Source organism: Amblyomma maculatum, chromosome 7 (genome assembly GCF_055883805.1).
Source record: "Amblyomma maculatum isolate TAMU_Amacu chromosome 7, ASM5588380v1, whole genome shotgun sequence".
NCBI lineage: Eukaryota > Metazoa > Arthropoda > Arachnida > Ixodida > Ixodidae > Amblyomma > Amblyomma maculatum.
The window spans coordinates 107490120-107517693 of record NC_139350.1 but is presented as its reverse complement, the minus strand read 5'-3'; the positions used below and the strand labels follow the sequence as shown (position 1 = coordinate 107517693).

General features: G+C 41.5%; 1 protein-coding gene and 1 long non-coding RNA gene across 2 annotated transcripts in view; both read right to left on the bottom strand.

The window, feature by feature from the left end:
* Positions 1–165: 165 nt before the first annotated feature.
* On the bottom strand, positions 166–15890 carry LOC146184290 (peptidyl-prolyl cis-trans isomerase-like 3). Its single transcript, XM_084608528.1, has 7 exons — positions 15865–15890; positions 15705–15810; positions 12375–12468; positions 10456–10523; positions 7993–8111; positions 3882–3960; positions 166–995 (listed from the first exon to the last, which is right to left on the bottom strand). The coding sequence occupies exons 1-7, from the start codon at positions 15888–15890 to the stop codon at positions 858–860; spliced, it is 630 nt and encodes a 209-aa protein (XP_084464654.1). The 3' UTR covers positions 166–857.
* A 3915-nt stretch (positions 15891–19805) lies between these two features.
* LOC146184287 (uncharacterized) overlaps positions 19806–27574 on the bottom strand; it is a 62734-nt gene continuing 54965 nt past the window's right edge. Inside the window, exon 2 of the long non-coding RNA XR_014708861.1 lies at positions 19806–27199. This is a non-coding gene — a long non-coding RNA (uncharacterized LOC146184287). The remainder of the gene's footprint in view (positions 27200–27574) is intronic.

The following is a 27574-nucleotide window of genomic DNA, read 5'->3' as shown; positions in this document are numbered from 1 at the left end:
ACATGTCCGATGACTTCAATAAGCAAAAGAAAAATAGGCCTTTTAGCGAACAGCAACATTATCTGTTAACTAGACTGCAGAAAGAGGGAGGGGTCGAAGGGCACGGTTGTTCGTCACCTGCCAGAGGAACGATCATTATTTTTCGAGGCTTCAAACATCGATAGATGCCGCCTAACAATGTTTTGCTGACATGGGGTAACTATCTACTCTCATGCAAGCCTGCTACCCGATTGTCACTAGGTCTAGTTTGTTTCGCATCAAAGCTATGGCGGACGGCGCTTTAGAACTGGCCAGCGCAACAACAGATAGTATAAGCATACCACTACCTCACTGTCAACGCTATTACTTTATAATAAAAATAAATATTTCATTGAGTTTAGTGACGCCACAGCAGGGGACTAGGTAAACAAGCTTACATGGGTGAGCCAATCCACACTGGCGGTAGCATGCTATGCGACTGCAAGTAGAAACTGGCTTGTACTGCAGCTGGTACTTCCATAAGCAACTCTGCATAGGTCAGCGATCACCAAGAGGGATTTATTTTATACGTCATTTTATCCCAGGGGTTATTGCTATGGCGAACAACGAATTTTAGGACTCTTTGCTGGTGCCGGCGTTCGAAATCCACCTTACAGAAGGTGTTGGCGCGGAAGCAGTTTGCGGGACATTCGGCAGCAGATGCTCATTGCTCTTGTTGAATGGCGCCTGCGTGGCCCCGTCTTTGGATGGCTTTCTAACCAGTGGGTTGCAAATAAGGTTCTTTCAAATGCAACTGCGTTTTGCAAATGCAAATACGTTATGAATAAAATACACTCTCCAGCCTCCACTTGGTTTTTCTTGATGTGGAGACAGCTGGTTCACACCCATTTATGGTCACTATAGTTTTCTTTTGAGAGTACAATCAGCGAGCCAGCGCAGTGCTCCTCTTCCGGATTTCCTCTCAACAACTCTCGGACAGCCCAGGCTCCCGATAACTTGAAGCAGGTGGCGACTAACTGCGTGACAAAACAAAACCGAAAAAAGTAGATATACTTTGAGTGAGAGACGCCGGCCCTATGCTGTGCCAACAACACGACTTTAAAGCATTCCTCAGGATGGCACTCACATCTTCATCTATGCCTTTCTTGCAAAGTTATATCCACTGCGTAAACAAATAAATGTGCAACCGGTGCATTGCACAGAAAATAGTTTAACACAAGCAGGACGTAAGCAACTTGCATCGCAGGCAAAACGATCCCAAGCAAAGTTTCTGCGTACACATATGCTGCTTGCAAACATCAGCTGCACTGAAGTATGCAAGCAGGTTGAAGCCATTCGGATATCACCTGTGCATTCCGTGGCAACCCCATATTAGCGTGGTAAAAGAATAATCTTGAGGTGTTAACCTGAAACATTCTTTTCATGAATAATTGGACGGTTAGAAAAAAAAGCAGCAGAAAAATTTGAAGAGAAGATAACACATTTAGCAGCCACAGAAGCCAAGAGCATTTTCGCACCATGGCTGAGGGCGGGGCGAAGTGGAGGGCGCCCTGTTGTGATCGGTGTGAACAGTGGCATATCAACATTGAAATGAAGAAGGGATCGGCCAATAACGGGTTCTTGTGGTTGCGGGCGCCACCAGTCGGCACAGGCGCCGCCAAGAATCGGCGTCGTGTTGTGTGACAAACTAAATACAAGGACTGAGATCGGCCCAAGTGAACCACTCGGTTTGAGGACAAGTGCCGCTTGGCTTTTCTCACGATATGATTGCCTCAAAGCTTATACTTGGCCGAATCGCACGCACACCACATGAACTTCAGCAGATGACACAGCGGGAACAGGCGACACGTCATCACTTTTGGGACCCACGTGACCAAGGTTGCGGCTCTTTTCTGCTTGTTACGTCACAGCACCCAATACCAGCGCTGAGAAACCGAATTTGAAATGCTCGATATAAATAATGAAAAAAATAATCTGCCACACAAATATGAAATTGAGAGCGTGCATCACGTGTCCCGGAGCAGTACTCAGCATTTAAAACAAAGAATATGCCAACCAAAAATAGTGTCTTAACCCATCTGGTAGGCTGGCCCGCCGCGGTGATGCAGTAGTTAAGACTCCCAACTACTGTCCCGGAGTACCCGGGTTCAAACACTGCAGCCAGCGCAGCGTTGTGACAGTGCGTGCCGCGGGCTGCAGGCCGCTGATGTAAGAATCGCCGGCGAAGATGGCGGAGGTCCGAGCGACATATTGAAGCCAGCGGTTCAATGGCGAGAAGTTGGGTGCAGCACAGAATACTTCTATGTCAAACCTGATGTCATGCCCAAACCTGGCAAGCAGAACTGCGGACGCAATACAAGGCCGAGGGGTGCAGGAAATGGACGTTCTCATTATTGTCACAATAGATGTCTCGTACACTGCAGCCAATTTCTGCCCCCCAAATAGGTTTGGCTGCCATGGTGAAGGGGTTTTTGCTATGCAGAGAAGCTGGCTTCCAGATTTTTGCAAAGGGTCCAAAGCATTTGAAAACCGATATACTACAATCAGTATGAACGACAGCAAGCTTAATATGTGTGATGCTTTCTACCATGATGGTATTGATTGGTCAAGGTATTCTGCTGGCACTAATATTGCTTATCATAATAAAGAGCTCATCAATAGTCTTGTCTTCTTTCAATAAGTTGTTCAAAGACTACACAGCATGTCTATGTTAGATCTGGTCATATAAAGAAGCACTGCTGGCGAAATTTAGTGGAATGTCACTGATAGTATTTTAGACCTTAACAGTGCATTATCAGTTAAATTTGTAATGCAACATGCATGCAAGTTTTTTTATTATAGGCAGGTCAAAATTATTTTAATTTTTATGCAGTGTCGTACCATTATGTCAACTCAATGTAGCTGAAGTTCAAAAACATGATTCACACTCGCGTTTCTCTTTGTACCTTTAAACCTGAAGAAAGCAAATGAATCTAATCCTTGGATTAAGACAAGTATTATTAGAATTCGGTAGATGCAGATGATAGCGATAAATTTCAAGCACTGATTAAACTTGTACTTAGAATCTGTTTTTGTGGTTTGGGTTTTATGAGCTTATTGTTACCTTCACTACTGAATGTTTATTACTTCATTTACAGTTTCCTTTCAATGTTTTCTCTTATGCGATAGCATAGAAGCCTCATTAGAGCAAAAAGCCAGCGACTGCTTAGCATGGTCCAAACAAATGCCGACTGACTACTGCAAAGTGTGTTATCATAACAAGGTCTAACCAACCAGCATGCATCACTCGGAGCCAGGTGTCTGCAGAGCTACCAAACAGCGCGGAGAGGTGGCACAGCTCACAGCTGTCGCGAGCCAGCACATTCGGAACAGCAGTTGTTAGTTGCCTCTCATTGTACAGAATGTCAGCAGTGTTGGGTGTTCGAAACGCCTAGCCATAGCAACAGTGCAAAGGAGATTGAAGTCAAATATTTGAAACACCAAAAGATCAGAAGTGTCAGGCATTTCAGATACCAAGCCAGGACCACTGTAAGGGCAAAGAAGGCTGTAGCCAAACAGCAGAAGAAGTAATGATTAACACATAACAAAATTAAGCGTCTCTAAAAGTGTTCAGGAATTTACTTTGAACACTGCTGACCTCAATCCCATACTGCTACAGCTTCTATAGTGAAGCTAGCAATAATGCTAACAAATAAGTAAAGTAATACATTTCAGTGCCCCGGCTGTATATCAGTACCCGCAATAAGATGCACAAGAAATACTAAACATTGAGTATCAATGCAAGCACATTAAGAAGAGAGCCAAAAAAAAAAAAAAAAAAAACAAGAAACCCACAGTCTTTTGATGCCTCATTCCTATTGTGCAAAAGGGTTAGCATGAATAGTGACAGAGTTGAGCTTCACATCACGAAGTGGACGGTAGTTCTTTGGGTTAACAGGAACCTTTTCAAGCTCCTCAAGTGTGTCCATGCCGTCGATGACCCTGAAATATGCAGGAAGTACAAGAAAAAGCTGCAATAAGCTATTTGGGCACAGTTGAACAGTGGCAAAAAGTGTCACTGCCATCTCCATTTAAGAAAGAGAGACAGAAGAACGGAAAGGCAGGGAGGTTAACCAGGCAACGACAAGGTGGCTGCTCTACACTTGGGAAGGGGAACAAAGGAAGAAAAAGGAGTGGAAGAGGGGAATAGGAAGTTAGTTTTGCAAGTGGTATACACAGGTCATCACACTTAGGGACAAAGGACACAATGAAAGTTCGCAACCCTGCTGAACTCAGCCACAAGTCCTTTGAGAACATCAATGGTGCAATCACTGCTCTTGCAATCAGCAAATGAGATGGTTCCACATAAGAGCATACAAACGATGGCTGTTTTAAGCTCTTAAATTTGCTTGATATCATTCAATGTTGTTGCATTGTCCCTGGAATGATCTGGAATTGGTATTGCTCTCTCTGCCACACATTTTTACAAGGTACTGAAAATTTTTGATCACAAAGAGGTGATCTAAAATTCTGAAGAGCTCTGCTGTTCTGGCCAACTTTCGTTACGAAAAAATAAAATACAGTGTGTTTCAGTGAGTGCTTTCAAAATTTACTGAAACTAAAGACTTCAAAATAGACAAAATATATATATTTTAAGGAACAAATTCTTAGCTACGGCAGATGTAATTTATTGTAAAAGCTCTTTTAAATAGATAGCTAATTAACTTTCTTTTTTGGTGATTAGGTTGGTGGTTAGCCCCAATGGGGAGTGATGATGCAGTGCAGCAACTATGGTGCAACTCTTACCCCAGTCCCAACTAACTCCTTAGTTTTTCTTCTATATATATATTTTTTCACAACTGACTTCTTTCCCATCCTTTTTCAGAAGCCTATTTGTAGAAGCAAACAGCGTTTCTCACAGCATTACCACAAGCTGTGTATTTACATGACTGAAGCCTGAATAGATACTACGAAGCAATAATGCCGAACCAAAGTCATCACCATGATACCACCCGAAGATCACAGAGCACCGACTTTACGAGCAAATAATGCTGTTTAAACTGCACAATACCAAATAGGCGTTCAACTAAGCGATAAGTTTAGTTGCCATAACCAAGCATGCCAGAAAACTTGAGTTATTCATCACGAAGCTTGAGTGCACAAGTGAAGCGCATATATTGGCTGTATGATTTAAATCTTTACAAGAAACCAACCAATGCTAGAGGCATGAATAGGGTGGGCATTAAAGTAACACAAGTAGTACCGCGACTCAAAGAGAAGTAGCAGTAACATAATTGTAGTCACAAAGGGACCAACAAAATGTTCATCTAGTAATGAACACTCACACGTGTTATTTAGCGGAGTCGGTTGTCGCTAGTATTGCATTGTTCCAAAGCCCCTGGAAAGGGACAATATTAGATGGCGCAGCTATATGCTGCTTATGCCTGAGCATCTTTACTGGCATACTGCACATTCCTGTTCCAGCATTTCCGAAACTATGAGCCATGAGAAAGAAGGCACCAGAGGCAAAAAAGAAGCATCAACTTCAGCCATTTGATCAACTGATGATTTTACAACTTTTTAAACAATGTACAAAGCTTACAAAAATACAAGGTGCTGCCTAAAAACAAAATCTTTTAATTTTTTACAATGTGAGCAAGATTTATTTTTTTGGCATCAATCGGTGAAAAAAATCAGTTGGAAAGGGAATTATTATAAAAAAATTCTAACGACAAGCAAAAAAAAAAAAAAAAGCCAACAAAATGGAAGTCAAAACATTCTACCAAAATACAAGCTTGCAACACATAAGAATGTGAAGTTTTTCAAGCCTTCTAAACAATGACGTGACTTCTACTAATTTCTTTGATATGGCTCTGTTTTAACCACAGAAAACAAGCAAAGGGGACACGATTTAACCTTGTAATGGAACCTCGGGGGCTGTTATCACTGTGATTTCAGCTATAGCTTACAATACATAGACGGTAGATGAAGTTTTGTTTTCCGAAGACAAAACAGCCAAAGATGTCGGCCTCTTATTTCCCAGTGTCAATTTTACATATTTTGTTGAGTTTCAATTTTCAGAAACTTCCTCACACTGCTGCTACAGAAACGGGCAATGTAAGGTGTATCACAAGTGCCATCTATGCATGTGGGAAATTATACTCGTGGCTGTGATTTAATACAAATCGAAGGGCTAATGTTTATAGAAGGGTTTCAGGCAGCAGGCTATGTAGGTACTCCTATCAGCTGCAAAAGTTTACAGGATGCGTGTGGGGAAAAAAAAATTTATTTCAGCGCAGTCACAGAATTGAGCCACCTGAAATGTGCCAAGGTATGATGGGAAGCACATGTTCTATCTGTAGGTAATTAATACCACATGACTGAGTCGTGAGCCAGAGCTACAACACATTATTTTCCCATGAATATGTGTGCAGTAAACTTTTGCAGTCGATTGTACAAAAGTTCGTTAAGAAGGTCTTTATCATATTAAATTAATTAATTAAATTGGTTCACAGGAAGGGAAAGGCGCAGTAACTGTCACACTTGCTCTGTGGACACCCGAACCGCGCCGTAAGGGAAGGGAGGAAGGTGGGAATGAAAGTGGAAAGAGAGAAAGAGGAGCCGTAGTGGAGGGCTACGGAGTAATTTCGACCACCTGGGGATCTTTAACGTGCGCTGACATCGCACAGCACACGGACGCCACTTCGTTTCGCCTCCATCGAAACGCAGCCGCCGCGGTCGGGTTCGAACCCGGGAACTCCGGCACAGTAGTCGGGCGTCTTACCACTGCACCACCCCGGCGGGGCCTTATCATATATGCCAGCATTTATTTTCTTTTGTACTGAGAGCAAGGTTGGAGGCAGCTGTATAGATTAGAAAGCATGTTTTCGGCAGCACCAGAAAAAATTCCAAGATTCATGTGCTGCTCCAGTTGCATGAATTGCTCCTCGATTGAGATCTTTACAACGTCCCATCTTTTTATAGAAAAAATTTCTTTTGAATTTCTTCCATCATTCGTTGCTTCATAGCTGTTTTCATAGCTGGATGGTTGTTTCTTCTGTGGCAGCTGTGGAGTTGGCCTCCTGTTGGCATCAACACCCCTCAGGAGTTTTCTTATTCCATATCTTGATATAGCTGGAAAGTTTCTCTGAACACGCTTTTAGCAGCTGTGTACTTGTAACAAAGCCTATAATGCATGCTCTTGCTTGTGGTACTAACCTGAAATAGGATGCCAAACTACTGTGGCTACAAGAAACCTATCTGTGAGCTGTCTTGCCTTGCTTCGAACCCATTTAAGAAATGACAGCTGTGCTCAACTGGGGAAAATTTCATCACCTCGCCGTTGTGTCCGCATGCGTGCGAACAGATGTGGATTTCATGAAGAAGAAAACAGGAAACCTGGCACTGGGCATGCTGAGCCATTGTTTCGATGAGATATGTCTGAAAATGGAGTGTCCCAATGGGATCACCCCCTGTACCCACCAAACACCCTATCTCAGATCGATTCACAAATCCACCCCGGAAAGAGAGACCAAAATGTCTCCAGTAATTGTAATAGTGGATCACAAAGTGGAGCCACCTAGGTTTCCCTTGCTGTATCGTAGCGTTTGTAATTGCAGTTAACGCACATTGTATTGGTGGATGCTTCCACATTGCGCCGATGGGCCAATGATTTGTTCCACCAACGAAACAGCCAGAAGTCCACCTCAACATCTCCAAACACACAAGGGAAATGAAATCAGCAAAGACCCTCCAGATATTTCAGCTGACAACTTATCTAAGGACGAGTCCAATAAAACAAATTTAGCCTCCAAAAATTATTTTCTCAATCTTTCACCCCTGTGGACACTGCTTCAAGCAAATCAGATTTCTCATTCAAGGTCAAAACATGTGCCTTGGCTGCAATGTTTTTCAGAAATGGCACAAATTGTAGGGCTTCAAGTTGTAGCAGTGGTTTGACAAGACAACAATGCCTGCAGCTTCACCTAAGTAATCCCGTGGATCTGTTCTGGATTAGGTAGATAAGGAGCATACTTTCCAAAGATGGTGTACTTGAGGTCCAAATGTGGCTGCTTGGCATATGTGATGAAGAACTGTGAAGCATTGGTGTTGGGTCCATTGTTTGCCATAGAGACCACTCCCCGCACGCTGTGCTGTAAAGCCAACAAGCAGTCAGACTCTCATCAGGTGCTGGCAGCGCTGACCAGCATTCATCTAGCAATACAGTGTATTGATAGGTTCCACAAGCAAAGACAAGCAATAATCATTACAGAGCTCGAAGGGAAGGAGAGAGTACTCATGTGAAATGCGCAACTTCTGGTGGGTCAAACCCCAAGCACAATGCACCTAGCCTGCTTATGTGCACAACTAATGGAAAATTCTTCACCTAAATGCACATGAGAAAGTTATTTAGCAGCACGCCAAGAGCCAAGTTTATGAACACTGGGAATGAAATTCAATGCTACCCATTGTCACTGTACAAATGAATCAAGACATCTAAATGTAGGAAATGTACAACCTGTGAGCACAATGCAAACAAAAATTGAACGTTAGATGTGAGATTTAACATCCTAAAGTGACACGTGGACTATGGAGGATGATGTAGTGAAGGACTCCAGATTAATTCGGACCACCTGGGGTTCCTTAATGTGCACTGCCGTTGTACACAATGCAGACATTTTTGTTTGACACAGCATCCGAGTGCCAAAGCTGCCAGGATTCCATAAATATATAGGAGAAAACATAAACACATTCGTTAGCATTAACGAAAGGGCCGCAGTTATAACAAAGCAGCTCAAAAAGAGAAACTGAATGGGTTGCAAAATACTGCACCAACACAAAATTACGACAATAAACTGGTCCAGAACCTCACCAGAGTGGCTCAGTGGTTGGAGTGCACGACTCCAGGCCCCGAGAATGCGGGTTTGCTTTATGCATTAGGCTCATCAACATGCATATGCTGATGTTTAGCGTACCCCCAAATTCAACATCTTCATGCTCTTTATTCTTCCATGTTGCTGATGGGTTAATGTGCACACTGCATAAAAAAGGCCTTGCACTCAGCTAGACTTCTTCACCTTGCAAATTGTCGACTTGTATCCTGTCAGCATAGCAGCACCATAGATTCCAGCAATATATTTCAGTATATTCTGCTTTATACATCTTTTATAATTTTGTTACGATCAGTTGAAGAGGAGCTACCTTCCCCTGCTTGCATTTGATGCATTCATCGTTAAAGGATGAAACAGAGGCTCTGAAAAAGTGTTCGTGCGCAGATGTATTCCGGCACAGTGAGCAACTTTTTGCATCGCTGCAACGCATAGTGTAAGTAATCAGTTCCAGGCTCAGTGGTTAAGGTGTGTTTAAGGTGTGTAACTGCTGACTCCCAGAACGCAGGTGCAATCCTGGGCACAGCAGCTGCGTTCAGATAGAGCCTAAAGGTGAAACGCCAGGTGCCCGTATAATAGTGTGCAATGTCGCGGCATGGTAAAGAACCTCAGGTGGTCTCAATTATTTGGAGCCCTCCACTGCAGTGTTTCTCACAGACTGAGTTGCTTTGGGACATTATTGACCGACAAATCAACCTAGATAAAAAAAAAAAAATAAGTTGTCAAGAAACAGCAAATAAATGAGCTTGCAGTAGGGAGGTGCAAACAGCAGTGATGAAACTGATAATAGGCCTCTTGCAGAAAAATGAAATTTGCAGCACAAGTTTCAAGTTTGTGGAGCAAGCAAATTTAGATTTCCACTGTGATTGCAGTAAAACTAAAAATCATCAGCTCTGCATCCAAGTTTCATCTTTGCTGCACTCTTAAAACCTTCAGGGTGAAAAGTAAGCAAATATATAAATATACACCTACACAAATTGCAAGAACTATATTCTTGACACTAAAGCTCCCAGGTAGAATTTTTTGTCTTTCTTTAATTATACTGAAGATGCATGATGTGGAGAGAGCTCGGGAATGAGAAGCAGCAGCTTGGGCATAAGTTCCCTTAGACATTCCTGCGTGACCCTAGGAGAGCAGAGCTAGCAGAGGAATTCCGCCAAAAAGCGCATATTCGGTTAGATGCACTAGGTTTATTATCTATTCCATTGTGCTCGGCCTTGTGATAGATTTATAAATGCCACATTTAAACAATAAACAGTGAACATACAAAGGCAGCCATTAATATCAAGGAAAGCATAGGGAATTATTTTATGTGTTGATCAAATGTGAAGTAATAATTTAGTCATGAAGATAAACGACTAAAAAGTAGAAACAAGAACAACCACTTCCCACTGGTAAGACACTAGCCTATAACCTCCTAATTTCCCGCCGAGGGCAAGAATAAATTGCGAGGTATTGCAAGAGGCCTCCAACTGCAGTGTGCTCCTTTTGGCCAAGATGAGCTATATGTTAGTACGAGTAACGACAACAAGCACCCAGGCTGCAAAAAATCCCTTACTATAAGTGTAACTTCACAAAGAGAAAAGTTAGTATAACACAGCAATGATACCTTCAGATCATCCCGAAGTTCATCTGCAAACTTGGCTCCCCAAATGCTTTCACCTCCTTTTCCAGTGCCTGAAATGAAGGAGGCAATAAAGCCACACTGCCTTTTTGTCCTGCATACCACATTTCACACAAACGCTACCAATGCTGGTTTTTTTCTCACTGAGTAAAAAACAAAGCTACACAAAAAAAATGACATATTTCTTAAACTATGGCCACATTACCAGCTTCCACAGAAGTTACTTACTGAGAAACAACTTCTATAACGAACTAATAAAATGTTTTCCACCCACACTACTTGATCAATAGGTGGTGGTACTTGACAGTAACTCTGCACAAGAGTATGTATATACGCCGTTTTATAGTTTTTAGACTTCGAGGAATTGGCTTGATTTACTAGTATTCAATTATTTATTAACTGTATTTCCCAACGCATGCCTCACACTTCCGAAATGGTCAAATGCTACAAGTACAGAACTTTTAGTACCCTGGGAGTCATGCAGTTAATCCTTTCACAAGAGTGGTTCTCAAACTGGGACCCAGAGGATTTTCAGAAACAAACAGTGCGAAAGACGGGAAAACACGAACTGGACAAACATGATTTAACAACTAGCTCAACAGTCTACACTACACAATAGTATCAATCTTTTAGGGTTCTCAAAGTTTTCACTCCAAAGTAAAGTTTTCGCTTTTTTATGTTTGGCTGAGAAGAAATGGCAAAGCAATGTGCACGTATGCAGTACCTTCATGAATTGAGCCGTGTATATTCAGTGGCCAGTAAACCACTGTTGAACCAATATAGGAACTGGACTCATATTTACCAATTCTAATTCAACACCCTACTGTAAACTTAAAAAAATAATAATGTTCAGATATCCAGTGTAAAAAAAGCAGCCGCAGAATGAATAGCTCAACTGGTGAAGTGAGCTGGTGCCTTACTTTTTTGTGTCACTCATCAGTGCATGTAAAGAAAGCTTTCTGCAAATAGATAAGCTACTCACAGCTTTCTTGGGGCTCTCAGTCACTTTTATAGCTGGTTAAGAGGTCCCCAACACAATTCACAGCCAAGGATAACCCCACTAAACTGAACTTAACACCTGATGCAATGCATTCTAGGCCAAAAATGTTGCACTGAATAAAGCATGAGTTCAATTTAGCCCCCAACAAATATATGTGCAGTAGAACTCACTAACACAAGGCATTTTAAACCTCAATGCAATTGCCTGACAGCTGGCATCATGTAAATAGCATGTGTCAGCCTCAAATTTGCACCACGGTCTTGGCATCCACTGTCTGACAGATCCCATCTAGGATGTTTTCACAATTCCTCTCAAACAAAAGCAAGCTTACAGTGCTCTGATACAGTCAACAATCTAGACAACTGTGTGGAAAAAAGATGCGTACTAACAAGGCATAGGTTCTGAACCTTTGGCTAGCAGTCATAGTCATTTGGGATAAGCTGCAAGACTAGCAATAAGGAAACATGCGCAGTCTTAAATGAGAACATAGAGAGCATCACGCTGCTTGAGAAAGAAATGGCTTTTGTAACCAACAATCTCTTCTGTTGTCATGTTCCAAGTTGCATTACCACAAAAAATTGGTGGCTCATCCAGTGAATCCCTCCACAATTCACAAAGGAAGTATATGGCAGCAAAACAGCAAATGATAATTTAATGTGATTAGAGCATGCATGAATAGAATTCACCTGACCTTTCATGGCAGTGGTAAGGCATTCATGATGGCAAATGCAGCCTTTCACAACGAATGAATCGTACGACTGGAAAGCTTTTTTTTTTTTCATGCACTGTTTTCATGAATACACTTCGCATAAGGAAGGGTATGCCACTTCGCTTGAATGAGAAGGCCACACCTTAGTGACGTTTGCATCTACGAGAGGCAAAGGCCTTGTTTTTGAAAGTTCACCTGTGGGGTCGCCGGTCTGTACCATGAAGCCCTTGATGTTCCGATGAAAGAGGCAGCCATTGTAATAGTCTGAAGCACAAAGTGCCATGAAGTTCTGCAAGACACAGGTGGTCAAAGACAAAATTCCTGTCATATATGCATTTATGTTCCTGCCTTTGCCACAAAAGCGATGAAACGAATTAGTCGACACCTTCCACAACAGCATCTACTCTAGAGCTTCATAATGCAATGAGACGGCCCCTCGTGCAACGATCTCAGCACTGATAGATTTTTATGAGCCAAAGCAGCACTGTGAGTTGCAAGGAATGCCATTGGTAATGGTTTCCAGATTAATTTCGGCGAAATGGAGTTTTTTACTGTGTTCAAAATTCTTGGGATGCGGGCATTTTGTATTGCAGCTGCACTAAAATAGAGCTGAGATCGAACTCCTCTATCCCCAACTACACATCAACACATGCCACTAAACTATGTTCACTATGTTCTAAAGGACGTACACCCCAAAACACTTTCCTTTCCTACAGGCCTGAAGTTTTCAACCAATAGACCACCATAGCAATTTGATAAAGTAATGTTAGCTCCATAAGTGGAAAGACATTACATAATGGTGCTACTATAAAGTAGGGGTGTCAAACACGCAGGCCTGTCGAACATGACCCCAAATTTTGGCTTTTGTTCCAAAAGTGCATACAAGCTTCATGAGACAGTTTCACCGTCAAACTTGTTTAGCAAATAAATTCAACATCAGCTGCCTTCAATTATGAAGCGCCGGTCAACCTATTCTATTTTTCATCTCCAAGTATTTATTTCTTTTCCTTTCAAGGACAAGTGACTGTGACATTAACCGTTGTATCCTTTCAGCACCTTTCTCTGAGCCATCCTGAACGGACAAACGTCCGTTGTTTAGGTAGAAGGCAGCATGCGCTGCTTTAAATTTCTACAGAGAATGAGAGAGAGTGGTCTGAGAACGAGAATCTTCCGTTAATGTTTATTTCATTGTTATTTATTGCTTCTGTTCTTTTTTTTTCCAGCTTCTGGCGTGCAAGGGATGAAATTTTGTCAGCACGGCCCATGTAGCATTACGAGTTTGAGAGCCCTGAGACAGATGATAGAAGTCACCACCACGCTACAGCTGCTGCTGATGATCCCATGGATGGCAAACACTGCACTTGTAAGGTGGTGCAAGATACATATAACAATGGTGGGATTATAGTGAAACTTATTTGTTTGGCAAATAAATTTCTATTCATAAGATCTGAGGCAATATTCATAAAGTTGTAAAGAGTGTCCAAATTCACACAATTTGCTGATTTGAAAGAGTTGGCCAGTATGTCTAGCAGATGTAACATTTGCTGCTGCAATTTCATAGCAAAGCAGCAGGGGAAAAAAAAAGAAACGATGCACCAGAGCCCTATAAATTTTGTACGGCAAGTTTGACATTCGGAATGTGTAGCTAGGCTTACTTGTTAAAACACAACTTGGCACTAGACGTCAATGGGAGCATGGCTGCACTGTTGCCATAGCAAAGTGTGTTAGTTGAAACCATCTACAGATAGCTAGTGCACTTAATCCCACAGGTGCCATGATGAACTATACATAGCTTTGATTGTGCAAGTAAATTATACAAACAGGAAGCTTCTCACTGTGCTTCTGGTTCATCAGCATTACGGTTGTCATGGCGTTTGAAGTTACGCATGGGAGGAATTGTATGCAGTAGCTGGCGATGGCAATTACAACAATAATGTTAACAGCTGTTATGCTCAGCATGTGCGAACACCTTACATACATACTGTAACCCTGCTTTGGGATGTTAGCAAGGTGTGGGAAGAAACATATACATAGTAATGCTATGGCAAAAAGTGCAAATTAAATGTACGAGTTGAGGAAAGAGAAATTTAAAAGTATAAAATGCAACTAGAAATATGTAAGGTGCAAACAGCAGAAATAAAAAAAGCTGGTTTTTGGCTTGTATGATTTGTAAGATGGTATGTCCTATTTCCCTCTCCAAAAGCTGGGGAAAGTGAGTAATGCAACTATTTGAGAGACAGAGGCCCGTATTCCGAGTTTGATTCGTTATTGAAGTGTCGCTATCTCATGTGACCTCGAATCATCTGATTGGTCGAAACACCTGAACCGGGTGTTGCCACTGCAAAACCGGAAGAGGTGGCAACATCATGTTCCGCCGTTTCCACCAATCAGATGACTCAAAATCGGGGAGATAGTGACATTTTCGATAACAACGCAAACTTGAAATACGGGCCAGAGTGCGACTGCATGTGGTGGTGGAAGGTAAAAGAAAATATTTTAATTTCATATACTGTCCCCGTTAAATTATTATTAGACGTTACATCCCCCCCTCTCTCGACAGCACTGAACGTACGGTTTGATAGCAAATCATGAAAAACTCCTCCTTGGTCCGTAAGCAAACTCAGATTGCCACATAAAAAGGGTGCCCCCTGAGTGCCAGAGACAAGTGATCAGACTAAACGAAGTTATATAAGGCGGGGACCCTCTCCTCTCTCCATTTCAGTTAGCTTGCTTCATAGGTATCGCTCAAATTTACATTATATGTGGTTCCATAGATTCAGCACGTCAGAATTAATGGGCCCCCCTCCCTATCTCTTGGAGATGCCGTATCGGGTTGCAGCTTCCTTAGCCCCCTACTTAATCCAGCAGCATTACTGATTACAGCAGCATTTCCTAAAATAGACAAAGCATTTTTTTCACATGGGATAAGATGCACAAAAGTAATTGAGTGTTTGAAGCTCTCTTGAAAAAAAAATATATATATATTCTTTCAACCGAAGGTCCTTATACTGCGTTATTTCGGGCAGTGTAAGCTTGTTAGTAATGTAATCAAACTGTAGATTGTATTTTCTTATTCATTCTTATAAACATTGTTTTCTTTCAGTTAATTTTAATCTGCTACATGCATAACCTTTCGCAAAGAACTGTTCAACACAGCCGAAGTCATGCACTATCACGAGCAGCAAACATTGACCACCTCACGGTTATTTTTGTGGCGACTGCGCGACGGCCGTGCAGCTGTCGTTATTACATAACTTACACAAAAGCGTGAGAGCCAATATTTACGAACTATCTTGCTCCGGCCGACTCCCAGCATACGCTAGAATTATTCGCCGGCGAATGCCAAAATACACGAAGCTGTGTGCGTCGTTTTTCATCACTGTTTTTTACCTTTTAGCGTAGCCTTTTTTTTTTTCTTTAGTGAGTTCTCAGCATACTCTACAACCTTCACCTCGAAACACATGCCAAGCACATCACTAAAAAGTTATCAAAGGCTAAACGCTCTGCCTGTTTTTGAAAACCTACCTCTGCTGCCTTCGGACATGATTCGCAGAACAGCTCTATCTTTATGTCACCAAGATCTGTGTGCAGTGTGACTGACTGTAATGAAAGAACGAAACGAACACTCAGACTTCACGCTTTCAAAATTACACACGAACGAAAGAGTTTGCAGCCTACTTTGTACTCCGGAAATAACACGTTTGAGCGCATGCGCTAGAGAAAGCGGCGAGAAAAACTCGCTAGTAAAAAAATACTTTTCTTTTTCTGTGCGTGCCTTCGTTTTAAAGGTGTTTTAAAAAAAGTTTCTTTTTTTTTCTTTTTGAAAGGCGGTGGGGGGCGTCATTTCCTGCGCTAGCGATGCCGTGCGTATTTGCGTGCCCGGTATTTTGATTGTTTTGATCGTTCTGCCATGTAGTTCTACGCTGCTTGCGATTGTTTTGTCATTCTACAATGCTTGCAAGGTCAATGTAGTGCTTCCGCTATGCACAGTTGTGACCGTAGACCTTAGTTCTACCCATGACCGACTTGTTTCTACCTACGCTGCGGTTATGAGCTGACTGTGCCATTTGCGCTAGCGATGCCGTGTGTATTTGCGTGCGCGGTATTTTGATTGTTTTGATCGTTCTACCATGTGGTTCTACGGTGCTTGCGATTGTTTTGATCGTTCTACAGTGCTTGCAAGGTCAATGTAGTGCTTCCACTATGCACAGTTGTGACCGTAGACCGTAGTTCTACCTACCCTTTGATTGTTTTGATCGTTCTACCATGTGGTTCTACGGTGCTTGCGATTGTTTTGATCGTTCTACAGTGCTTGCAAGGTCAATGTGGTGCTTCCATTATGCACAGTTGTGACCGTAGACCGTAGTTCTACCTACGCTGCGGTTATGAGCTGACTGTTCCATTCCATTCTCTTGCATTGTGCAGTGACGCAGGCCGACAATCGTCGAGAAGGAGCCTATTACGCAATTTTTTGGTGTTACTGTAGCTCGATTCGGCCCCAAATTTCAGTCGTACGAAGTTTGATGATACTAGCGCTAACCACTCCAAAACTGCTTCATCAAAAGCGAGTGTAGCGCTAGGACCGTAGGCATTTTGGCTGTTTTGATGTTAGGCTTCGATTGGGCAGAAATGCATCTTTCAGCTGGCCCTGTGACCTTGCTTGCATAAATGCGTTGGAAAAGATTTCTTCAGTTGTTAGCTATCTACAGACTTCTGGGATCATAAACGATATTCATTCACGGTTTTATTGCTTTTATTTGTTTTATGCTGTGCATGGCATGCAGGGTGACACGCGGCTAGAGTGCAGTGAAATATAAACTTATTGCACTTTGGTAAACTTAGTGAATTTTAATTACGTTTCTACCAAATTGCAATAAACTTATACTTGATGTGAGACAGCTAAACAATGCTCTTTCCAACACAACCTCTAAATATAGCTTTGTATAATAACTCCCCCTTTCTTGGAAAGTTATTTGCACAAAAAAAAAAAAAAATTGATGGGTTCAACGCTGCTGAACCGAGTGTGGAGTGAAAGCTTTGTCTGCAGGCAACCGAGCGTTGCGTCGAACACAACCAGTGCTCCGCTAAAGGCATCAAAGTTCACCGGCGTTCTATGCAGAACCAACTTTCATGCCTGTTATGAACGTGCCTGCGTGGCATAGGGTTAACCTGAATTCAAATGTCGTGGCATGCTGATTCTAATGTCACCCTCCCACTTAAAAGGAGAGCCCAAAGTTGGTGCTCTTTCAAGCACCAGCGTAAGGTAGCTTTCGGTTGAAAAAAAAAAAAAAAAAACACCCTGCATTGTTAGCCTTTCGGTCATGTGGCAGAGCGGTATCTCTGCGTTTCATTGCCATCGCCTATGCTGCCATTGTGCGATTATACAATCTGATGCAACATGGTGTGATGCGATGTTTGACAGCATTGGTAGTTCCCTTTGCTTTTCCAATGATCTGACGGTGGAGGTTCCATGTTCTAAGATGGAGTTCAGAGGGTGAAGGTTTCTGGAAGCTAGGGAGGTAATCCAACCTCTATCCTGCCCCCCCCCCCCCCCCCCCTTTTTTTTTGTGAGGTGGTGGGGGGGGAGAGGAAGGGAGAAGTATCACAAACCCTACCCACCTGCCACGTGCCACACTGCAAGGGCTCACTTGGAATTAAAAATTAAGTGCAACAAGTTTTAACCGTTGTCACTGCCTATGCAAATGGGAATGGGAGAAAGATGTCACTTCTGGAGCATGAAAGGTTTGGTTGGTTTGGTTTATGGTGTTTACGTCCCAAAACGACTGAAGCTACAAGAGACGTCGTAGTGGAGTGCTTTGAAATTTCAGTGGCCTAAGGTTCTTTAATGTGCACTGACATTACACATTAAAGAACCTTAGGCCTTAATGTACACAGGCACCTTGCTTTTCACCTCCATTGAAAAGCGGCTGTTGCGGCTGGTATTCGGTTCTGCATCCTTGGACACAGCAGTCGATCGCCCTAACCGCTGCACCACCTCGGTGGGCGGAGAATGAAAGCTGGACTTCTTTGCTCTCACATGGCAATACTAGAATTTTGCAGAGTGGTTCAAATACAGCAGTCACAGTAAAATTGCTGCATACTTACGGCTTCTAGTTGGATGATGACCAAATGATAAAAATTTAAGTTCAAAAGGTTACCTCCCTTTAATCTTTCCTCAAGTCACAAAGAGATCTTGAAGCACTTGAGTTTGTTGAAAGTGCCGTTACAGCAGGTCTGCATACAAGAGTGCTTAGCATCAGAGATGAGGTGTGCTAGCAAAGCTCCAACCACAAACTGGGATGGTCTGGCAGAAAATGACGACTGCTCGAAGTTCTGCAAAGACTGCAGCACAGCTATCGGGTGTTTCTCATTGGCTGTTCTTTCCGAGCACTCAGCCCAAGGCTCGTTTGACTGAATATATAAGTAATGACATGCGACTTTACGGATTTTTCACAAGCCTCTAGATGTCTTCGCTCAGGTCACTGCATTGCCTGAATATACCTTTGCACACAACCCCTAGCAAAAAACCCATGAAGAGCCCACAGGAAGCAGTCAAATGAAACACCTGTCATCATTTGCGCAAGTACTGCCATGACAATGGAAAATGCAAACAGCAAAACGTACACTTTGGAAGCTGCTGAATCTGCCTGGTAAAGCTTTGTGTAATATGCACACGTGAAGAGTAAATAATCTATCAGTTCAAAGCTGTTAATTTTTTGACCATTCCTGGGACAGTGATGTATGGCCCACATTTATTTACAGGTTTATTACACAACAACAAAGAATTAGGAATTAATACAATTTTTTTGTCCCTTAACAGGCAAGCATGATTAAGCCAAAGGCACTAATAAATTTCGTGCTCTGTGCAGGACAGAGTGCAGATTCCTCTCATTAGAGCACTGGCGTTGCCCGCCACGGCATTAGGAAGACGCTTGTGCATGCAGCAGGCACCAGGGGGTGACCCACAGAAGTTTGTTTAGGTTCGCCCTTTGTGTTCTCCTTCGGTTCTCTCTCCATTCTCAGATCCTAAAGTCACTGGCGCCGCACCGATAACGGGATCTAAAGGTATTTAATGCTTAAAAACACTGCCAACTGAGACTTTTAAGAACCTTTTTATTGTGCACTAACTTGTTATCCCACAGAGTGAAGCACCAACTAGTCCCCCAATAAGTCTTACACAAGATTATAAAAAAAAAGATGATTAAAATACCTGAAATTGTTATGTATTTAAACCTGCGAAAACCGCAAATTCTGCCTTTCATTCATGTCACCATAGGAAAAGATCTAAGAATATATTTTTCTACATGTTTCCTTGGTCTTGAATGTAGCCATTCACTTAATTTTAGAGATAAGCTAGGTAAATTTGTGAACAAGAGCAAAGAATGACACAGAGAGCAGTTGCATGACAAAAATATGAGCATGTGTTTTTTCTTGCGGTAAAATGCTGCCTCAAAAGCAGGGTAAACTTTGAACCTCAGATCATTCGTTTTGCAAGTACTGCAGTATGCCAATGAATGCGCATGTGTGCTAAGGCTGACAGTGCTGCGAGATCTGGAAAGACCGTGAATAACGCTATAAAAATCATTTGCTAAACATGGACTCATTCACTCTTTCTTTCCACAGGTGTTCTGACAAGGTGAACGCCTTTATTTGCATAAAGAACTTTAGTACAGAATGATGCCACTTTGCACACTGGCCAGCCCCTGCAATCTCACACACGAAAAATTAAAACTACACTACAACAATAATGATCATAAACTTTTGCGGACAAGTGAACTCAAAGTCAAATCACATCGGCATCAAGTACTACAGGTAGGAACACTGTATTAATCTTGTACACAGAACATAAATGGGAAAACAAAATTAGGCTTGAAAAAGAAAAACAAAGTTTACGCACACATGTGCAGGCCTAAAAGATGCTATAAAAACAAAATGACAATCTCGCCCACCTTGACGAATGGGAGCCAAACAGAAATATAGCTTACACGTGGCGCCTGCTCTTGCCCGTAAGTTGAAGAGAATGCTGAAGTAATGTCACAAAATGTACCAAAGAGCTTTTTCAATGCTGAATGGTTATGTAAAACGACTGCAAAACAGTACCTAAGCATCATCCGATACATGAGTATTTAAGCAGATGAGAGACAAGGAAGACAAGCCCTTCATACAGTGCTTGTGCTTTACATGCTCACAGCTACATGAGCTTTAAAATAACGCAGAAAATTATCACTGATACAGTACATCAGTCAAATATACACAATGCAGACAAAAAAATGAATAATTCAGGCTTCTATAAAAAGCACTGCAAGTATTTGCAATTCTGCACAACAGTACGCTATGAGTGCAAATATGTTGCCGCTACAACGCAGAATAAAGAAGCAGTGTCAACTCAATGATGACTGCCTCTTTGTCAACATGCACCATGTGACAGTGGCTATCATCAACACATTTTTCTGAACAGGGAATCTGTTAAGCCTGTTGAAAGTCATAGATGAATAAAAGTGCAGTACAGTGATTAGTGTGCATCCCTGCAGGAAATATAAGAGTGAAATAGAAAGCTCAAGCGGCATGACATCTGTGGAGTACAACCAAGTCTGGCACAACACACATAGTGGCAGAGGAAAACTACGCTACAGTGGACTTCTGCGAAAGAAGAGGCATAGCACTACAAAGGAAATAGGAATTGCTCCTAATATTGGTGCCCATAGTACTCCCATCAAGTGTTGCAGGAATGCTCTCAAGAGATGGACTCCATCCCAATCGGCTTCTGAACTGCGAGGCCGCCTACAAGAACCTTTTGTGCCGTTTACAAACCTGATGCGACAGATTTGCTGAAATAACAAAGACTAGTTGAGGAGTGGTATCACTGTCACCAAAACCCCAAAAAGTTTCGCACCCAGCTATAAGCACCAAAAGTCATCCTCATTCTATTCTGCAATGCAAATAGTGTAATTTTAAAAGATGCTGTGAGGAAAGAAATAGTGACCAGCATTTCATATGCAGATCTACTGGAAAATAAGAACATTACCAGTGCCCTACAATCTGCAGTAAGCGATTTCAGACTAAATGTGTTTTGTTACAGCATTGCAACGCTAGGCTACACGCCCAACCCTATACTGCCTTTTCAATGGTTGCAATTTTCAAGGTCATATTTGAATGTCACGTACACCCACCTTGTTGACCTGACCTTGCCCCAAATTACTTTCATCTGTTCATGCGATTCAAGGAAGTCATGGGAAGGAAGCATTCCTGAAGTGATGGACAGGTAAAAATGGCTATGCATGGGTGCCTAATGTCACAATCAAAAGAATCCTTCTCACAAAGCATCTGTGAACTTTTGAAGTGACTGAATATTTGCCCTGCATGTAAAAAGGGATACATGAACAATTTCATTTCATTTTTTCATTTCTTTAACAATAAATAATTAGGGTTTTCATATGAATGACTCCCGTAACTGGTGCTTCACTTTTTGAACTAGTCTCATTAAACGAGCAGTGGTGTGCCTAATTTTATCAACAATGTCCTGCACTGGTAATATGAAGCACACCAATGCTGGTTCAATGAGGAATTCCAGTTTTTATGGGCACATCATATATTACGTAAATCTCGATAGTGTAATGTTCTGCAGTCAATTATTGCCATCTTAGCTCTTCTCAATACACTGTGGCCTTTGTTTAAAAAAAAAAATTGTCATGATTTTTTTCAGCATTTGTGTTGTCTTCAGCGCTGCTTCTAATGTAAAGAAAATTTGCATTTAAAAGTGGTGCTGCCTTCACAACAAAGAATGAAACCGCATGACAGGAGCAGGCCTCGTTGAAACTCTTCTTAAATACACTCTGCTTTTTGTTTTTTCAAAACTGAATTACATGCAAATAGGCTAGCATTCCTACTCAGTAGTATATGAATAGTGTATTTAAAAACTCAATAGAATACAAAATTAATATTTGTGCAATTATTTGCTGTTCGGGCAAAATTAACCCAAATTAAATATACATGCAAAACAGTGAAGCACTAGCGGTGGTGTTATAGGCCAGAGTTAAAGCTGTAGCTATCAAAGACTCAAAACCGGTCTCCACTAGGAGACAACCAACACAAAGCGAGTATATAAACTTTGTGACAGTCATATCGTATGTGCAAGAAAATTACCCTACCCTTAGCCACTAATGTAGAAAGCGAATAAATAGTTCCCAGTCACCGATGATGACAAGAACTAGAGTTTGAGTCAGGTCTCTGATATCGGGAATGAAGGTAAGGTTTGCTAAAGTTAGCCGAACCCTACTGCATCATCTAATCTTGATGGCAGATTGTATGCACATTATGAATGCTGCTACACAAACAAATCGCACTGCAATGCCAAACCCTCTTTCCCACTCAGACAAGTCGGGACAGCCTACCATGACGCAACGGAGAGGGCAGTGGTTTTGAGTGACAAAAATAACTATGGTATGCCTTATACCAAACTCATGTCAAATATCCTGAAAATAACTCGAGAATGTAGTCGACTCACTTCGAATGATTGCGATCATGGAATATTTGATTTTTTATCTCAGTCGAATAGAAGGGTATTAGACTCGCGGCTAAAAATTTTAAATATTCGCATGCTTCTAGACGCCTCCTTTTCATTTACACCATTCTCTTACAACATGCTTCGGTAGCTGCCCAAGCTTTTGCTGCATCAAACACAGCGCTAGGGTTGTTTACTTTTATTTGTAGCACGACCTTCTCTCAAATACAAATGGAACACATGCGACCTTCTCTTATCGTACAAATGGAACACATGCAATAAATTCAATAAAACAAAAACAATGTCCACTCAGCAAGGACAGCGAAAGTAGCTGAGCCCTGATTGTTGATCCTGGCAGATTTCAAGCTTCTGCATGATAATTACAGAGACCAAAAGTCTAAACATCTACAAATCCTAGATATGCCCAATTTTTATCTGCTTCCTGGTCCCTTCCTCAAAAGAATGCTTTAAACAAAGTGCACATGTGCAAGGCAAAAAGTTGCTCTGCTCACATACTTCAAGGGACATGGGGGGACAACTCCATTCTCTGGCTTATTCTGGCTATGCTGGTGCCGAAACAGCAGCGAGAGATGCCTTCATGGGAGAGAAATTGAGTTAAAAATCTTTACACTAGTCGACTCAAACCCATGATGTCCTTACGAAAAAGAACGGGTAGCCACCGATAGGAAGCAAGTAACGGACTGGCGTAGCTTCGGTGATCTGCACCCAAAAAATTGGTGTCTATGTGCACATTTTACAAGTGATTCCAGCTGCTGATGGTAATACGCACACTTTATTTTTTCTGGTCTTTTCTAGCTTATAAAAGGCTCACAATTCGATGAGAGTGGATTCTCGGTGATTAGAAAGCAGTGCCTTACACAGACCAACTATATGCCCTCAGTGTCTCTCTAAAATGCAAATAGTGAAAAAAATATATATATACCATAGATTTTAAAGTGTGAGCCTGAAGACCAACTGGCCGGAGCCACTTCGCAAAGCTGGGAGCAACGATAGCCACAGAAATCTGGTGAATTCAGTTTCCTATTTTATTCTGTTGAGTTCATTTCTTCAAAACACTTGTATACCGCAGAAATCATTTCAATTTAAACGAAAAATATGACTGCTGCAAAACAAGCAGCAAAGCCTTCTAAGAAAGCAAGGTAAAAAGCATTAAGTACAGCAGTCACAGGAGTGTACCTTTGGCACAATCCATTCTCAATCCAACCTTTCCTTTCACACCGAAAACTTACAATAAAATTACGAGACTCCAAAGATGGAACTAATAAAACAGGCTTCACGAGTGTGGTATTGGTGAAAATGACGAAAAGTAATTCTTTACCATGGCAAGTAGTAAAGCAGTACCAAGCGGTCTTAATAAACTGGAAAGAACACAATCTGAGCTCTCAATCTAACAAACACAATTTAATTAAAACAAAAGCATATTTGCCATGAAAGAACTAAATGAAAATGTTGCAGACCTAATGACGTGTGGACTGCAATGCAAAGGACAGGGACGTGGACAGGGCTAACAGCGACTCCAAAAACATTTTTAATGTGTGATGCAGTTGGTAAAAAGGCACAGTGCAGTCTCATCTAGCCTTTCCTTACCTGTTCAGGCTTTCCCTCAAGCCTGTAGCAGAAAAACGTAAATAGATAAATAAATAAATACCACCAAGTGATACAGCTTTTAGAGCTGACTGGAATGCAGAACACAACTAAAGCTGTTATTAGTGGAAATGCACAATGTGAGCTTTGAATACTAATTTTTAGCACTTTGTCCTTCATATTCTTGAGCACAAAGAAAGATAATCTGTATTTCAAATACAGAAAGAGAGCAAATGCATTTGAACCTCGCCACAACGGAATTCATGACGGGGGGCGTAAAAAAATTCATTGAAGTGAGAATTTCGTTGCGGCGAAATCAACCAAAAATCACTGTCAGGTTGGACTACACAGTGTAAAAACGTTATTTGTTTATAAAGGAGTCAGTCAGCTGCTGCCATGAGTGCAGTGGTGAGGTCTTCATACTCAATGAGTAGTTGCATTGTGATTGTTGTGGGCACCAATAAAAGTGCGGATCACGCCAAATGTGTCCTTCGCAAATGGTGGTGCTACCAAATACGAACAGAGTTCGAAAGAAAAACAATAGCTTACACTTACACCTTGCCCCAAGGCAGCATGCCCAATTGTCACTGCCACCAAGCAAAGGCGGTTTTCATGTATCTGAGAATGGCTGGGTCAGTGAGGGCACATATCGATTCAAGTGAAAGTTTTCAGCGAAGCAATGCAGTGTGGACTTGGGCAAGTGTACAGATTGGTGGCCATATGCTTATTTTATTTTTAAATACATTTTTAAATTCAGCCTCCCTTAGCAAGAACTTCGTTGAAGCGAAAATAGTTCGGTGTGGTGAGAAATTGATTTGTCTGTTTCTATGGCGAGCTGATGGGGAATAGAAATATTTTGTTGAAGTTGCATTCGCTGTAGAGGGGTTCGACTGTATCTACAAGCTCCTGCCACTAAGCTGCACTGCATTAAAAGGAGGAAGTTCTACCTAAGCAGCATGGGCCAAACTACCAAATTACAAATATTTCTGCACTGACACATAGAGAACTTCAGTATGATAAACATAACTTTTTTGAGAGACAAGATGGAGTACAGCAGAATGTCGTTGATAATAATTAAAAATTAAAATATTATCCAAAGATTGCATTATCCAAAACAGGCTGCAAAATGTTGCAAATGAAATAATACTTGACACAGAATTTTGAAATAATCTGTCACTTTGGGCTGGACATTTTGCTTCTGAATGTCCAGAAACAAGCTTTTCTGAAACATGCAGAAAAGAGTTGCAGTTGCATTGCTGAGCTTTGCACCTGAGACAGAGACGTGAAGAACATTTAAAACTAAAACCTCGCACCCTGCGAACTTAGCCAAGTGCATAACCCGTCCCTGCAGGAGCTGTTGTGAAAAGATAAACCAGCCATGATGTCATCAGCATCTTGGCTAAGGTCAGTGCTGTGGACTGCAACAATGACAGCATAAAACAGAGGCACACTCTAAGAAAAGCTGGAGCTTCTTTTTTAAAGTGAAAATTCTCAATGACAAAGGTGGGGGTGGAAAGGGGTTCAGTAGGTGAGTGACTCCTCTACTGAAGATCATGTAAAACTTCAACAATTGGCCACGAGCATTACTGTTAGTGTGCCTACTACTCCCTCCTAATAGGTCTTTTTCACTGCCTCCTGGGGTTAAATTCGAAACAATGAGAGTGTAACACATTTTCATAATTATATAATTGTAACGTAGAAATACAGCAGTATTAGCTGTATGAAAATGCATTACCGTTATAGGGCACCTGCCAGAAACAAAAAAATAAATAAATAATAAAAAACTATTGTCGAAAAATGAAACAAGCCGCATCATATCAACGAAATTTCACAGTAATGAAATATTCGTTATGTTCTAATGGCATAAGATCACACCCCCCTTTAAGCAGTAATGCCACTTCGAGCTTTATTATATGTTGTCAAGCATGCACTGCAGTTCAGCCCTTGAATTAGTTATTACAGGAAATTGGAAGTTTAGGAACTTTTTCCCAGTTAATTCTTTTGCTTAGCTTTCCTAATCTACTCTTCTGAATACCCCTTGTAAGCATGCAGTGAATAAGAAAGGACAGTTTGTGCTGCGTCCCCTGCCTCGCACCCTTCCTGGAAGGTGTTCCCTCACTCCTCCTGTGATATACAGTGGCTACTATGCCATCCCTGTTGGTATACGCCAGAATATTTACATGTCGTTCTCCCATGTCCTGATTACAGAATACCTGCAGGCGTGCTTATATTTCAATTTCATCAATCTTTTTTATTGTAACAGTTCTAGAGCTGACTGCATGAATACAGTCTGCCGTCAAGAACTTTTTTCTAAAAAACAACTTGTTCCTCTGGTTAGCATAGTCTAATGTTGCTCTGATCTTAGTTGCAATTATTTTTGGTATATTACCTTGTAAAGAATAGACAGTAAGATAATCATAAGTTTTCAAGGCTTTGGTGTCACTCTTTTTAAGGACTAGTACCCCATTGGCATTACTAATCTTCTCCTACAGCATTTACCCCCTGCTTCATTTGTAGTGTCCCTTACTTTCCCTTCAGTTACAACTAGAACCTCTATTGAGTCTCTGGCACTATTTTTAATATTTAGTGGCGCAATTAATTGGCAATACATTTCTAAGTATTCCATCCCTCCTTCCAACTACCTTAATCAAATTGCTGGACACACTGCCATAATTAGCTTTCACTATGCACACTGATCATGCTTAATTTCGTTATTGTTGCTTTCAGGCTTTTGACTTGCCTTGCTCTATCACGTCTGTGCTATCCTTACATCATTTAATTTTCACTCTTTAATTGTGATAGTTCTTCAACGCCTGCCTTATTTATGGGGTTGAAACCCCATTGACACAGCCTCCAGGTCATTAGAACCTGTATTTCCTGGATGAGCTTTCCGTGTCCAGCCTAGCTACCCCACCTGGCTCAGCTGCAATTTACACCTGTACATCCTTTAGAGTTAAAGCTGACTGTCTGTTCTCAACCAACCCTTTAAACAGCAACACGTTCTCCCTTGGAGATAACTCATTTGCTTACTTTTGAAAACTTTTTAAGGTCTAGGAAACTCCAGACATTACTGACCATCACACTGTTCCCAACAACTCTGCATCTTTTTTTACGATGCCAAGTAGGCACAAATTATGAAACATATTTTGCCCCTTGTTCCTAGTTTGGAATCTTCCAAGTCCTGCTCTCATGTTCCTGAAAAAAAGGTATTCATGAAACTTGGATAATTCCTTTACTGCAAACTACTATATCCTGCTATCAATATGTAATCTGTACAATACTTTTCTAT